Consider the following 16,925-nt stretch of genomic DNA (forward strand, 5'->3'; position numbering starts at 1 on the left):
TTCAATGGGCTTTCATCCTCATGCCTGTAAACATAGCCAAGCCATCTTAGTTTAGACATTTAGAGAACTTATATTAAAGCGTCTCAAGTTCCTGAGACAGTTTTTACGGAATAGGGTTGTTAGTCCTACCCGAACTCCTTAACAAAGAGGACCGGTCCTTTGATATAATATTCAGGTGCATTCTTGTGTACAAATTATGCTAGCAGACTTTTTCTTTTTCAGCCAACTTAAACTTTACTCTTTTTCAGGGTTGAAGATGGCGGAACTTTTGTCGATCCAAAAGATATCTTCGCCACCAAAGGATGGTAGTGGTGCTGCCCAGTGGGCAGTGAGGGCGATGATGCACCCGCCCGAAACAAAAAACGCATCGAGTAATCTTTGGCCAACATCTCCTTTGTCGTATGACGTTGGCGTTGCGGAGAGTAATGTCGGCATTCGAAATTCTCCTCCGAAATTTACTTTCGAACGTTGCCCACCGGTTTCATTACAATGGAAGGAAATTTCTTTGACTACTAGTTCAGGTAAGCAGCTTTTGATTGTTTCCATGACTGTCATCGAAAGTGTAGCACCATTTTAATTCCCTTTTTCCACGTAGGGAAGGCAATTCTTCGCGGTGTTTCCGGTAAAGTTGCAACAGGTGAACTCACTGCTATAATGGGTCCCTCTGGTGCTGGAAAATCTACTCTCCTGAACGTTCTCTCTGGGTTTACGTAAGTAAAAAGTTCTGTTACTTGTGTCGAGTTTTTAGATAGTACTTGACATTATCTGACTGTATGCATATCTAGATTATTTCACGATTTTATCCATAGAAGTTTTCATTCAATATCTTATTTCCCACACTTAAGTCATAATTTAAGTATTGTGTGAGTACGAATTTCACTGCAGTTTTAGGCGGACATTTCGGTAGAAAATCGGCAATATCTACCAGTTTTCGAAGCCTTAAAATGAAAGGTATCCTGTACTTCCGAAGGTTTTATAACGCACTCATACATTGATTGCATGGCAAAAATAGCTAATGTATGAAGTTAGAAAATAAATGTCGAATCATTAATGTAATCGAATTTGAGTTTTTCACGAGAATTAACATTCACAACATAGCTAAAATTTTTTCACACGACTAAGATATTACTGCCGTGGTGGGTACTTACAAAAAAATTGTTAAACGGTCGTACCCGATTGAAGCAAAATAATTGAACTCTCGTACTTTTCAAATTGCGTAATGTTTAATCTTTGTCTTCATTATCGGGAAAACATACCAGCATGTCCTGTAACTAATTTCTGTTAAATACCCCTGTAAGAGGCGCAACAAGACTGTCGAAGTATGAAACCTCGGAACTCTTAGTTTTGCGTCATATTGTCAATACTAATGATTTTACATACATCTAAGGACTTATCCCCCCCCCCGTAGGTGCGTTCCGACTGTGCTAGTAAATCGTTTATTCTTTTTACAACTTTCGTACCATATCGCATTTATTAATAATGCAGTATATTGCAAAAAGTATTAAAATTTTAAAAATAGTTTTTATCATATTTTACAATATTAAGTAATAGTTAATAAATTGAACAGGACGTTGTTTCAGATGTAAAATCTTGCCAAACAAAACTACTGCACTTTTCCATAGCGGCAAAATTTCTCTTTTTGGGATAGCCAAATTCATCACTTTGCCAATATGCAATCTTAACACTGTTGATGCCTTGTATTGTCGGAGTATTCAGGGATTCTTATTCACCGATTTTCAAAAATAAGATTTTAGTAATATGAAAGCACAATTTTTAATTGCAACAAAACTTCAAAGAAAATATTTTAAAGGAACACTACGGATACATCAACACTTAAGTCAAATGCTACATTTTCCTCGCTTTGCTTTCTTCCCGTAATGAGTAGTTAAATCCCTAAAACACTCCCTTTGGGCACGGTCTTGGTAGGTAGACTTCCGTTGAGCAAGTTTCCTAAATCATGCTATGTAGCACCAGAACCATCTAGTCTTATGCTTCAAAACAGATAATAATTGGGGGCAAACCTAAGTATAATTTTTGCAATTTTTATTAGCAATCTCAATTTTAAATTTTGGCAACCCATAGCTCTTAGGGGTTTTGGTTAACCGTTTAATAACGGCTGACGCAAGAAAACTTTAAAGCTTTGGTAATTTAGCGTCTCTTGCGAGAGTTTTGGTAAATAAAGATGCTTTCCAAGATCCTTTCCTCCAAAGTCGGTTTGTGAACTTAACTCGTACAGCACAGTTTTGCTTCCTGTTTTAATCTAAATTTTAACACAAACAAGGTTTTGGATGTTTTACGTTGAATTTTGAACAGTTCAACAATAGAAGCGTCATGCTTCTGAGTGGGAAAGTGGGCCACCTGACCGTACTTTTTTGTCATTCCCATGCTGAGCGTGACCGCGCCGGTTGACCCGTCTTTGTGTCATGCAGGCGTCAGAAAGTGTCTGGAGAGATCCTGGTGAACGGGAAGGAGCGGGACATGGGTGTCTTCAGGAAGCTATCTTGTTACATCATGCAAGACGACCACTTGTTGGCACACCTGACCGTGCGAGAGTCCATCTATCTTGCCGCCTGCCTCAAGGTTCCGTCCACGATCTCCAAAAAGGAGAGAGAAAAGATGGTAAGTGACAGTGGCCTAGTACTGTCAATCATTCTGTTTTTGAAACTTTACACGTTTCACTTGGGCAGCGTTAATTTGGGCACACTTTCAGTAATAGAAATAGATTCTCCCTCTTAAGATTTCTTGGATTGTAAAAATTATCGGAACTTTGCTAAAACTAAATTTATTTCTAACCTTTAAAAATTTGAATCTCAAGGGCATACACAAATTATTCCTTCAATTATAGTTGGAATTAAAAGCTTATTTAACACAATAGAGCTTCTCTTACGATGCATTCAAGTTATGAGACATGTTTTGCCGAGAAATTTTCTTAAAGCGTGCCAATTTAAAAGGTCTAAACTTAAATTCCACCAATTTTCAACAATAAATTTTACCGAGTTGGAATTGCATTAAGTTGTATTTAATGAAATCTAAGCACCTCCAACTATTCGGAGTCAGCCGATGACAAATAGGGTCAATTGGACTAAAGTATCAACAAATCGGCTTTGGCCTGCAAAAGGCTGTCTAATGTTCAAAAGCACGATGCGAATCTATTTTAAAACGCTTAACCTATAGATTAAAATTAACACATTGAGGCGTAGTTCTTGAACGAAATTGTAAACAGTAATTAAAATTTTCTCTACCAGAAATTTTAAATTTCCATTGTGCTCTTGGTCAGCACTGCCATTTAAAATAATATTTAACAATCTTAAATCTATTGTTAACACAATCTTAAAGAGACTAAATTACACGGCCTTCTGGTTCTTATAGTCGGCTTACAGCAGATTTACATCCCAATTCTTTTATCCCTATTCTTTTGATGGATCTTAACTATCTTTAAAGCGTGAAACGACATTTTTAAAAAAGATGTTTGCAAAATCTGTTAAATTTATTGATAACTTTAAAGTATATTTTCCAAGTGGGATTAAAGCTCCTTCGGCCGAAACGTTAAATATCTGAGCAAATTCGTTTGAGCTGATGTATTTTAAATTTCTAAGTGCACTTTGGGGATCATTATGGGAAGCAACTTCTAAGTTTTTTATCGAGTATAGAACACAAATTCAACAGTTTTAAAGTTTTTACTATATCAGAATATTAATATTAGCTAAGAAAGTAGTTTAATAAATGTATATTGGAATGGTTTTCAAAACTCCTCAATGTTACTTTGGAGCTTATGGGTTATTGTATTTGAAGTCTTAAAATAACTTGTGCCCATGTTTTCCCAATGACTTGGAAAATTTAATCCTATTGTAGGTAAAAGAATGCATGCAATCGTTAGGGTTAATTGAAAGGCAGAACAACAAGGCCAGCCAGCTGTCTGGAGGTCAAAGAAAAAGATTGTGCATTGCTCAAGAATTGGTCAGTAATCCACCCCTCATCTTTCTAGATGAACCAACAAGGTAATTCACTTTCCATGATTTCTTTTAACAAAACAGCTAAATTTTCGCAAACACTGTCTTCCAGTTATGCTAAGATTCGACAGATAACTCATGTTTATCAATGTTTATTTCCATAGACATGAATATGCCTTAATTTTTATCCTATTCTCGCTCCGAACTTTCATTAAGGGGGTCCGGGGCACAGTTTGAAATTTTTCATTATGTACTTTAAGGTTTTGAAATTTTTTGCACTGATTGACCATTTAATAAGCAAAATCATAACAAATATGAAATTTTTTATTTAAATTAGTTTTTTTGAAAAAAGAGTTGCTTTAAATTGCTACAACTCATATTCTTTATCGAATTTTTTTAAATAAATGACGCACAAATATCTAAGCTTTAATTTTTATTCGGCGATTTTAAAAATATAGATTAAATAAAAAATATTTGAAGGAAAAATTCGAAGATACTTTTTTAAAACAATCATAATTTTTACAGTAAACTTCAATTTTTATTCCGCGAATTCGAAAAAACGTTAACTGTTTAAAAAAGATATGCTCCAAGTTTCATTATCTTTATCGGTTCCTGACTTATACGAGTTTGAATGCGAGAAATCGTGAAATTCCATCATGGAGAAAAACGCGTTTAAAGTTAAGTACACGTTAGTTAGGTGCACGCAACAAAAATCTTTCGTTCTATTTAAGATGAAAAAAGATTCAAACGTCCTTTTAAGCAGAAAAGAGTAATTTTTCACATGATAAAAAAAAATACAAAATTTTGACGATTTGTGTGTCCCGGACCCCCTTAAATGACTATCCGTAATTACTGTAGTTTTAGTATTTTTGTAGGAATACTCGAATGGTGATAAAATACCGCAAAATCTAGTTACAGCTACTACCAATGCAACGAAACTAGTTTTTTGACTAAAATTCAGTCGTTTTAATTTCCATTACATAGTTTAATTTCATTACAACAGAATTTCCAATTACAACGAACAAAGTTTGTGGCCCTTTCGTTAGTTGAAACGGGGTGCACTGTAGTTCGTAAATAGGAGAAAAAATCAACTTAAAACATTAAAGTACATTTTGATGAAGAGCAAAAAATTCTCGCATAAAAAGCAAAGTTATCACTTAATTTTATTACTGATCTTCAAACATTTCCCACTCAATAGTATTGATAGAAATGTTGTACCGAAAGTTACAGGATTAAAAGTTTTAGAAATTTATTTCATTGAAAGAAAGTTTTGAAAATTCTTTTCTTGCAATTTCTTTCAAATGTTTACAACTTAGACTTGACGTACTCTATGAATATAAACTTGATGTCAATGCAACAAAGCTAAAACTTTTTAGATAGTTTACTTCGAAAAAAGTATAAACGCTTAAAAACGTAATTTTCAGTAAGCAGATTTGGAATTATTGAAAGATAGGATCTGAACGTTACTTCAGCAGGTAAAAGTTTTAACGTATTAAAACAACTTGATATGAATGAAGCAAAAAATGGAAACATTCTCTTCAGAACAATATTTGGCAAGTTAATCGTGGGAATAAGAAATGTTCATTTATTAAGTAACTATGAGGACTTTAAAACTTTATTTTATATAACTTTATTTTTAACTTAAAATCATTGCCTAAAAGATTATAAACCTTAGAAAGACTTGTTCCAAAACTCGATTAAAATAGTACGATTTAAGACTTGAGTGTCGACATCGTATATAAGCAGATTGTAATTGCTCAATGCAAACGGCAGTTTTTATCTTTTGTCTAAATAAAAACTGGGAAGTAATTCCAAAAGTATTTAGCAGTAAGTTACCTCTCCTGAGCCACCATGTTGAAGTCTCAGTTTATGGCAACTACTTAGATTTCCCAATTGAGTTTTCTTTAAACAATACTTCATGTACGAAATATTCAAAAGAATCTAAAGAGCTGTTTAGAAATGGGCAATCTTGACGTTGGAGTTCGTTTTACAGTAGCAAATATCATGATTCATTAAAAAGAGATCTTCATGAAGGTAAATGTTGTATAGTTTTTAAACTGCTTGGTTACAGAAAGTCTGTTAAAAAACAATAGTTTGTTCTGGCTTAGCAGTGAACTGGAAATGTACGTTTAGTCTCTTACATAATTCTCCAATGATTTCAGAAAGCGAAGATTTCATTCAGTTAATTCGCGTCACCTTCGTGATGCGAATTGAACATAACAATTTCAAAGTTATGATGGATAATTAAACTATCCAAATGTCAACAATGGAATATTTCTTAAACTAGGAGCTAGGGTAGAGGAAAGTTTCGCATGATACCGAAATTTATCTACGCAAACACTGAATTTAATCTTAGTTTGAAAAGAGAATTAATTGATCGTAGAAAAGATACCTTTTAGAACTAAACGCTAAGTTATTTTCTTAAATGATAAAAGATGAAAAATAGTTTACTTTTCTACAATATATGCTAGAGCATCAAAAAAGGAAACTGAAATTTTCGGTGTTTCAAAGAACTGAATGTTGCTATTCGAAGTAAAAAAACTGTTTTGAATTGGAATTCAAGTATATGACAATACTGATGCGTGGATGTCCATTCAAAAAGCTTACTATGGATAAACGAGTTCCAAGACATAGTTTAGTCTAAAAATGCTAACTTTACTGTTAGCAACTTAATACATTTATCCCTCTTTAAAAAGTCTAATTTTAAGACTTTATTCTTGGCATTTTACATAAATTTAGTGCTTACTCCAAGCTCTTTTTCAGTGGTTTGGACAGCTCCTCTTGCCTTCAGTGCATCCAACTACTAAAATCTCTGGCTCAAGAAGGAAGAACTGTTATTTGCACAATTCATCAGCCAAGTGCCCGAATATTTGAAATATTTGACAAGGTTTGTGTGTTTTAAATAGGTATTTTTTGAATTGTTCTGAAAATAAACTTCAGAAGTCTTTTAAATGCCGCTAATGTCAGGTTGTGAAGAGAATCTTTCATGAGCTGGTAGAAGTCTGCTTCTTCCCCGCTAGTTAATTAAGTTTATATAATATATTCAGAAACAAACTCAAACTACAAAAGTATATCCGAGGAACTAAGCGGTGCTTTTCTCCCTGTAAAATTTAGTTTCGTCCTTGCTGGTGGCTTGCCAATATTCCACACGAAACGTAATCTGACGTGCCCTTAGTGTGCAACTTTTGTAAAAACTGCAATAGATTTAGCAGGCATAGGTTAGTCTCGCTGAAGAACTTAACTAAGTGAACGTTTTAAAAATCCTTGGATCATATTAAGGGAGCTTTTTAACGAAAATTAATACAGATATTGCGTTTTCATAGTTTACAGAACTGGGTTTGAGCCATTTCATAGTTAGCACAAGTTAAGGTCTGGTTAATGTGTGTTAGTTTTTTTAGCGCTATGATTTCCGTTATTATTCAGGCTGGCAATTTGTTCCCTTTAGTGTACTTTCTAATATTGTAATCTTTTCTTGAGTAAAATTAGTACTGAAGTTGCTGTGTGGACTTAATTTTATGGCTTAGAGTTACTAATTATAAATGCCATTTTCTGTATCTCAATTTTATATTTTAGTTGTACATGCTGGCTCAAGGCCAATGCATCTTTCGTGGGTTTACCAAAGAACTGGTGCCTTTTTTGGCAAACCTTGGACTTGCCTGTCCACAGTACCACAACCCTACTGATTATGGTAAGTTTATATCAAATAGTTTGAAACGAAATATTTTGATAGTTTTTTCGTATCACTTTTTCTTTTAGGAAGTCATTGCATTGTAACAGTTTAAATTTTGACGGAGCAGTTTTGTAGGTAGATTTCCTATCTACCTTAATCGATTATATTCCGTAATGAAATATTAGGGATCATCCATGAAATTCTAAATACCGCAAACTGAGCAAAAATTGTAATAGCTAAACTGAATTTTCTCCTTTCAGTAGTTTAACTGTTTAAAAACTATCGATAGAGTATTGTTGCAATTGGCTACACGCTTAGGATTGAGGATAAAATCTGTAAATCGTTAAACGTAATTATCATTGATCTCCCTTCTTACACGTTATCAGGTCTTTCTCAAAAACAGTCCTAATAGTTTGTAAATTTTTTCATTGTCCTGATGTCTTGGCAAAAATGTGAGAGATTTGCCTTTCGCTGCAGTCGCAGCTTTTAATTGTCATTCGTGGACACCCTATCTTGGGTAGAATTTACCCCGTTACTTTAATAAGATTAAATTCAAAATACCACAACGGACCTTTTGTATTTTTTGTTCACTTCCAAATAGATTTCTGTTAGAGCGCGACCCGTGTTTATAACTAGTTGTTTCTTATCCGGCAAAGCAGATTTGGTACATTTGCGCGTCTATTTACCAGATTCGACCCTCGGTCAGCCATACCTAAAGCTTCAATCTGTGGTTCTGCTGTGTGACAAATTACTAATCTAACAATTAACGGGCGTACAAGTTCAGGCTTGGTTTGAGGTGCGCTCTCAAAGTACTATATTTTCATCGAATGAAGTATGTTTCACTTATGGATAAACAGTTTTTGAATTAATCTGCACAGTTTATATTGGTACGCCTTATGCACGCGAAATAGGTAGCAATAGATAGGAAATTCAAATTCAGTTCTTTATTTTTTCATTAGTCAAGCGATTTGAACCAGCACAAAGATATAAAATAGTATATGTAAAAATTCTTTTTTTTTTGTACACCCCCGAAATGTTTGAATTAACATCTGCATTATTTTTAGAAAACCAATCTTTTGCGAGTCACCAAAACTCAAAGGTGGGTTACACAAAATTTCCAACAATAGTATTGTAAAATGAATTTCTTAACGTGTTTGTCATTCATGTTCTGCGATCACGGTACGCCAAGCGATACTGATGATTGCAGCATATGAATACCTTTTAGGTCTCTTTCAGCTTTACGGTAAAACGGCGAGTTTAACCTCGCCCTGTGTGGCATCTTAAGACTCGCCTAAAGTAACTTGAAACGTAAGTTAAATGACAATTTTTCAAATAGCATGCTATGGAAAAATGGCGAGCTGATACGACACTATTTAATATTCTGACGACTGAATGCACTTTGCAACTTTCAGCTACTGAAGTTGCAACTGGTGTACATGGAGACTGGATTTCCAAACTAAAGAAAGCGGTCGATAACTTAGAAGATCTAGAACAGTCTTCGACTGCCGACGACTCGGAATGCAAAAACTTGGACTCGTCATTACAAGCATCTACTCTATGCTTGCTTCAAGAAAAAGTGAAGAGAAAGACCTCCTTGTTTAAGGTAAGTTTCTGTCCCGTTAGGTGATTCTTTCGAGTCGTCTGTCGCTTTATTCCATTATGACTTGGGTCGTCAGTGAAACAGTTTTTAAATTGTAATTTTTAAGTATCCAAGACAATAGTTTTATAAATTCAGCTGGCAAAAAAATCTCTTAAGGTCTCTTAGAGTCCCAACCACACCGAGTAGTGAATAGGAAAGTACAGAAAAGAAACTTCTGCGAAAGTCGGGCCCTCACTAGGGGTACGACTATTGGCGTTTGAGGGTTAGCAGTGCAGTCACCTCTTCGATATTTCTGTACCTCAAAGCCAGCGGAAAGGAAGTCGCATTATTATAATTTTACAGTAGAGAACTTTTTCTGGCCCATGCAAAGGATCGAATGTTCACTTTTTTACCCTTGTAGATATAAATTTTTAAGAATTACGTTCACATGGCTCGATGCTGAATAGGCTTCTTCATACGAGGCACTAATAAACAGAAAATCGCAATTTCTGGACTTATGTCCCTCTGGCTCTGAAGTCAAGAATTGACGCCTAGTTCTGAGTGAGAGGGATTGTCTACAAACCTTAAAAGCATTGTAACTGCTAGTCGCCGACCAGAACTTTGAGACTTTATTTAAAGAGTACATACTGCAAACGTTTTTTTTTGGGGGGGGAGGGGTATATTTTAGTTCTACTTAATAAGTAAATTAGTTTCTAACCCTTCGGATAACATCGCACTTTTCAACGAATTTATTCCGAAACTCCTCGTTTCGGTAGCCAACCCCTTGAAATTCTAGTCTTAAATTAATTTTGGAAGAGCTTGCATTTGGAAATAAGTTTTATTGTACTTTTTCCGCATTTTATTTAGTGTAGTTCTTAAACCATTTCTATTTTTCTCCTTCGGGTTTCCATTCATGGTTCTGGGCGTTTTTACTTCTGTCGTTGCATTGTAAGTACTAATTTAACTTTTATTCTCAATGGTTGGCTCGAAACATTTTGGGTATAATTGCAGTATTCCCTTTTCCTATCTTAGTGAAATTATGGAGGATAGAGCATGGCAGTTGCGCACTTAATTTACCTGATTAGAAGTCTCTGATGTATTCTTCCAGAAAGTGTGCTGAACTTTGATCTTATTTTTTTACTTGCGTGTATTAAATATGCATTTTGGCGCAGTTTTTCGCGCATTATGTTGAGTTTGAAAGTTTCCGAATTGACGTGTTTGCCGATTTCACTTAAAGTTCGAATTTTCAGACATGTCTGATATTTAAACTTCCTAATAATGGAAATCATTCTCGGGACAACTTTCGGATTTAAGAATTTAATGTGAAATTTCAGTTCATTACAACTTGAATTTTTTATCTTTCAGGAGGACTATCTGAAAGCAAATTACAGCGACTATGCGACCAGCCCGTTCAACCAGTTCAAAATTCTAACTTACAGAAACTTGATTTGCACGTTAAGAGAACCAGTAAGTTTATATTTCATAGTCAAGTTTTTATTTTCAAGGAAAATAAATATCCTTCAAATTACTTTGATCAATTGCTTTTCATTAAAATAAGTTTTTGATGAAAAATAAATTATTAGTGGAAAGGTAACTATTACCCTGAACCTGAGGCGGTAAATTTATCCTAGTACTTCTGCAATAGCAGTCATTTATGTATTAAAGTAGTTTTCAATGTTTCATTCACTTATTCTTCGCGTTGTTCTAATATTTAGAACGCACGTTATGAGTGATCACAGATACAAGCTAAAAATAGTTCCTTACCTCACTCTACACGACATGGCTATACAGTTAACGTGGTTTTCTTTTGAAATTTCACCACTTTAATACAAATGTAATGATTCTAAACTCTTCAAATTTTAATACTGAATTTCGGTCACGTTCGACAAGTTTTAGTTTACTCAACTTGTTCATCTTAAAGGTGCTTTTGAAACTTTAATTTCCATGAAGATTCGAATTGCTGCATCCTTCAAACGATTGCAATGCAGTTTCCCTATATGCAATCTCAGTCCTCCCTCCAAAAAGAATCTGTATAATTCAGCATATTTATTAGTCCACATCTTCTAGTGATTAATAGTTTAGACAAGAAATCTAAAAGTAATTCGTCTGCTAATGCAATTTTATTTCAGATGTCCACTCAGCTTCGCCTGTTTGCTCACGTGGTTGTAGGACTGCTTCTTGGTTTATTGTATTATGGGATTGGTAACGACGCAAGCAAAATTTTCAACAACTCTGGATTCTTATTCTTCTCTTTACTGTTCTTGATTTTCACATCTATGATGCCTACAGTTCTCACTTGTAAGTGTGCTTTTTTTTTCTTAATTACCTAGCTCTTGTTGAACTTAAAAGATCAAATCTACTTTGCTTTCTCCGAAGTTGTCATCCTTCAGTGTTTCGGAACCCTTAACAGTTATCATTGTATTTGATGCTTCGTACACTTAGAATAGGAATTAGTACATGGAGGGAGAAAGTCCAATCATTTGCTTTGCAACAGCTGCAACATATATCCAAAGTCACGTGTCTCAACGGATGGTTGACATGTTTTGCGTGAAATTAGCGAAAGAAACCGGGTTTCTTTCAATGCTTTGCTTTAAAATCTTTCATTTGCCTTGGGATCTGTGCTTCACGACTTTGAAAGTAACATTTTGTTGCAAAAATAAACATGCTGTGTAACTTTCGGTGGTAAGGATTCAATTCTGGGGTGAAATCATACACCATTCTTTCCCGGGGAGGGGGAGCTTGATTAAATTTCAAAGTATGTTATAATAATAGGATTGGCTACATAACGCGAGCTGAGACTCCATGGTTGTTTCTCCTCAAAAGTTCGAGATCATGTTAAATTAAACTTGAATTTAGAGCTCCTACATAATTGATTTATGAGGAAATTCACGGAATGAGAGTAGCATCAATAGATTTCAAACCAAGACACGATTAGTAATAAAAATCTCTTTAAACAGAATAAAGCTAAAGAATTAAAAGGCGACGAACTACGAATTTATAATTACCAGATAACTTGTATGGAGTACAAACGCGTAGTTGGTGCCATTTTTTAAAGCATAATCTTGCATGGCGAATATTTCAATCGAAAAAAACTCTGAATTCCTTTTCTCACCTTATTGAGAAGTCGAACCATTTCTTAAATTCAAATGATTTTAAACTAAATTTCACAATTAGTAACATCTTCTGCAAGTCATTAGTTACATTTAACGCGCTTAATATGTTAATTTTGAATGATTTTTTCTAATCGGTATCTTTTTTCAGTTCCATTAGAAAAGACCATTTTTGCCCGGGAGCACTTGAACAGTTGGTACAGTTCAAAGATGTACTACTTAGCCAAAACAGTTGCTGAAATTCCATTCCAAGTGAGTTGGTTTTCAAGTTTGTATTGTATGTAAAGTAAAATATTTATCTATTGCATATTTTCGTCAAATTTCGGGTAATCGCTCTTGCGTTCTGCTTCACTTTGCAGTTTAATAAACTTTAAACTGCAAAAATATATTTAATCAAAGTTTGACTCCAGTACTTCCAATCAATGATGCTAAATTATTCCTGCCATTGGTGATTTGTATTCCGATAGACAATGGAAAATACACCAATAAATTAAATGTGCCAACATAAGTTTAGTGACATTAAATGTTTCTTGTTCTTTCCTGTGACTCTAGATTTAATTAAGCTTGTATCTATTAGCCACATTAGTTACCATCAGCATCGCCCGGTTTTGCACGATCAGCCTCGAAAATTAGTTATGTCAAGTCACGCGTATTCAAAAGTCGGGCTTAAACAAAAAGCTATAAAATTTCCCAACAGATAGCAAAATATAGCTAAAAAGGAAACTTTAAATCCCCCGATTATAGGAAAAGAATGAAAACAAAAGCAAGAATTCTAGTTCAGTCGAGAAAAATGGCAACAGATCTTTCTTCTGAATTTTATTCACCCTAAATAAAACCGCGGCATACACTAATTTCAGATTGAATATTTATTTTACTTAAATGCTAGATTTTTCTACTGAAACCGCGGCATACACTAATTTCAGATTGAATATTTATTTTACTTAAATGCTAGATTTTTCTACTGGTGATTTTACAGCCCTTATGGTTTGGAAATCCGAAGGAAGTAAATCTGCTCACAAGGAGTATTTGTGGGCTTTCGAATGAGACTAAAGTCGGGACAATCCGATAGTTTCTCCATTAGTCATTAAATGCCAATTCTTTTGGGTCTTAAAATTGGAACAGCTTATGTCTACTTTTTCGGTGCTTTTTGGATTTCGAAAACCCATACGTTCCTTCTCAGGTGCTCAAGTACCTCTCGGTCATATTTAGAGATCTGTCCTAGACTGTAGATTTGTGTAGGATACATAGATTCTTTATTTTAGTTTATGTAATTATGTCTAATCATCACTAAAAGTAAAGTTCACGTAAGATTGCTACTTTCAGCCTATATCTTACAGTAAAATCTTCCAGTTTTGAATTAGTTCATTAGTTTTCTAATCTCCTATCGAAACATCTCTGCTTCTCCCAAATTATCGACAAATTTCTTAACAGATTTAAATTACAATAAATGTTGAAACAATTCAAATAATTGTAACTGCAACTAAAATATAAGACTGTATCTTAACTAGTTGCATGCGCAAGATTGAAAAGTCAAACTATGCTATTATCTTTACAGATCCTATTTCCTGTAATATATTGCAGTATAGTATATTGGATGACCTTTCAGCCCAATGATATGGTACGATTTTCTCTCTTCCTGTTCTCGTCCATCATGATTTCACTTGTAGCTCAGTCCGTTGGAATGATCATTGGAGCAGCCACCAGCGTTCAAGTAAGGATACTTTTATTTATAACTAGTGGTACCCGCACGGCTTTGCCCGTAGTTAAATTAAAAGGTTATTTGGTTCCCTTGTATATTTACAAATGGATGACTAATTTATCTCAAATTTGCTATGTTCATTTCCTCGCGAATGTTACGGTTCCACGTTATAATTTCGTAACCTACTCTTCCAACGTTGTGATAATTTGCTCGGTAAAATGTTAAAATTGAAATAGAAAAAACAAAATCGAATTTTCGAAAAATCGCTTCGAGGTGCACACTCCTATGCTGCAAACTGCTAAATTTCATGAAAATCGGCCGAACGGTCTAGGCGCTGTGCGCATCATGGATCCAGACACTCTCAGCTTCATTATTAGTAAACACAATAGCCGTGTCCATTTAAATTCAAACATTTTGTTAAAGAACATAGTTAAATTGCTTCCAAAATTTAACTTATAAGTACATAAAGAATGCAGGATTTTATCTCGTTTATGTTAACTTAAGATGAGAACATTGACAGTTCTTGATTGAAGAAAATTTTTAATTTAAATGAAAATAGAACATTGCACTTACTGCATCGAAACTTCAGTAAACAACTGTACAAAACTTTAGGGAATAAATTTTTGCTTTTCATAAGTCTTCATTTGTTTTAGGGTCTCTTAAACATCCTTTTTGATCTTGCATAGTTTTACAAACTTCAATAAGTTTCAAAGTTTGTAAACTGAAATTATGTACTTTAGAGTTCAAATTTCACAAATTAAGCTTGGTAATTTCCTACTGTTGCTTACGCTAAAAACACCTGGTTAAGTTATTTACATATTTTATTTTGAATATCCTAAATTGGTCTTTCGTTTGAAAGATGACAATGTTTGTCTACCTGAAGCGACATGATTTTATAACAAGTTAGCTAGGTCCGGTATATTCATTACAAAAAAGTTGAAGTGAAATTACAGTAGTTCTACATAGGAAATAGCAAGTTAAATGTGGTAGTTAACTTGTTTTCCAACAACGCAAAAATGGTTTTACTCGAAGGAAAATTTCCAATAGAATTGTCGCAGATTGTTAAAGAATAAGTATACCTTGTTTCTTGTAGTTTAATGAAGGCAAGAGCGGATGGAAAAAACTTGGGTAACATAACGTCCATGACAAAATAAGCTATTCAATGTGGATATTGTAATTCTAACCGCATAATAGTTTGCCATACATGGTGTCAAAATACCATGGAAAAGAAATCGCTTGATTACCTGTTTTATTTGAAACTAGTGGTACCCGCACGGCTTTGCCCGTAATAGAAAATTAAAAGGTCTTTTGGTTCGCTTGCATGTTTGCAAATGTGTGTTGAATTTTCTCGCTACTTGGCTTGTGCCCATGTTAGTTCCACGTAATGATAATTTACCCGTTTATCTTATGAGAATTTTATTCTTAAAATTGGAATAGAAAAAGAACCACATCGAATTTTCGAAAAATCGCTTCGAGGTGCACACCCCCATGGTACAAACTTTGTGCCAAATTTCATGAAAATCGGCCGAACAGTCTATGCGCGTCAGAGATCCTGACACTTTCAGCTTTATTAGTCAAGATATATTTAATTTGCATAGCCTATATACACTATCTATCCAAAATGAACAATTAAAAACAAAGATATTTTAATTCAAACTAACAATTCCCAGTGAAGCGTGCTGTTTACGTTAGGCAAGTTAAATTAAGTTTCCGGTGGAGCAAATTTCAGAGCAACACTAATGTTTTCATGAACTTCTGGGATGACTAACATTAAAATTTCTCAGGGTACAAGATTGTTTTAATTGCCAGTCTATAAATTGTGAACTGATCCAAAAAATGTCTTTGGAAGACTGGTTGTGTATCGTCTTTTAGGGTTGAAACTTGCTTTGAATGTACTAGACATTTTTTCGTGTACTATTTTCAGTTAAAATTAAAACAGACTATTAGCATCAATTTATAACCTCGCTTTTAAACGTTGAAGTGTAACTCTCGGGAAATAAGTTTTCAAACAACTAGCATTTGTGTACCCAAAATACAATCTTTACAAAACTTCTGTTTTGAAGAACCTATTTTCATTGAACTTCCTTCTTTTGCAGAACGCAGTATTCTTGGCTCCTGTGATATCCATACCAATCCTGTTGTTCAGTGGCTTCTTCATCAGCTTGGATACCATCCCAACTTACTTGAAATGGTTGTCTTACATATCTTACATCAGGTACAGCTACCAAAGCGTCTTGCTTAGCATCTATTCCATGAACAGACCAGAATTGCACTGTGATAAAATATTCTGCCCGTTCCAAGAGCCTCTGGATTTCTTGAAGGAAATGGACATGGTTGGTGGAAATCTATATGTAGATTATGCCGTTTTGTGGGCATTCTTTTTTGTCTTCAGATTCATTGCTTACAACGTGCTTTATTATAAAGTTATCTACAGTCGATGAACAATTTTAGCATTTTACTATCTTTTGTAAAAATATTTCGCATTTTATCTTGTATATATTTTTCTATGTTTAAATAAAGATTTTTAAATTGTAACAAGTTTGTCTTAATTTTTAAAAGTTGTGTAAAGCAACTTTTTAGTATCGGTTGCAAGAGTATTAAAGTAATTTATAGGCTGGTTCATGAAGCCACAAATAAAAGGTTAAAATATACGGAAATTGTTAAATATGTCTCAAATATTTAGTGTACATGAAGGACATTCAAATCTTCCATTCTAAAAATACTTGTTCATAAGATTGTTGCAAATACTGTTTAAATTTTTACTAGTGTCGCTCATAATGTCACATTGGATTATTTAATGGTTTTTTATGTTTAATCTATGAATTAATACTTTGAGCTGCCAGGACATGACAAGTTTTAACAGCAAAATTTATCTAAGTTATTTTCAATTAACTGTTTTCAAAATGCTACAAAAAGT

The 16,925-nt window shown here is 34.1% G+C and overlaps 1 protein-coding gene across 1 annotated transcript; it reads left to right on the forward strand.

Annotated features, from left to right (window-relative positions):
- Positions 1-256: 256 nt before the first annotated feature.
- LOC129222519 (ATP-binding cassette sub-family G member 1-like) lies at positions 257-16,449 on the forward strand. The gene is made up of 12 exons (XM_054857031.1): positions 257-521; positions 596-710; positions 2,430-2,619; positions 3,853-3,998; positions 6,714-6,837; positions 7,524-7,638; positions 9,033-9,223; positions 10,568-10,666; positions 11,329-11,497; positions 12,461-12,561; positions 13,865-14,020; positions 16,105-16,449. The coding sequence occupies exons 1-12, from the start codon at positions 257-259 to the stop codon at positions 16,447-16,449; spliced, it is 2,016 nt and encodes a 671-aa protein (XP_054713006.1).
- The last annotated feature ends 476 nt before the right edge of the window (positions 16,450-16,925 follow it).

The sequence above is a fragment of the Uloborus diversus genome, chromosome 5 (assembly GCF_026930045.1).
Source record: "Uloborus diversus isolate 005 chromosome 5, Udiv.v.3.1, whole genome shotgun sequence".
NCBI classification, from domain to species: Eukaryota; Metazoa; Arthropoda; class Arachnida; order Araneae; family Uloboridae; genus Uloborus; species Uloborus diversus.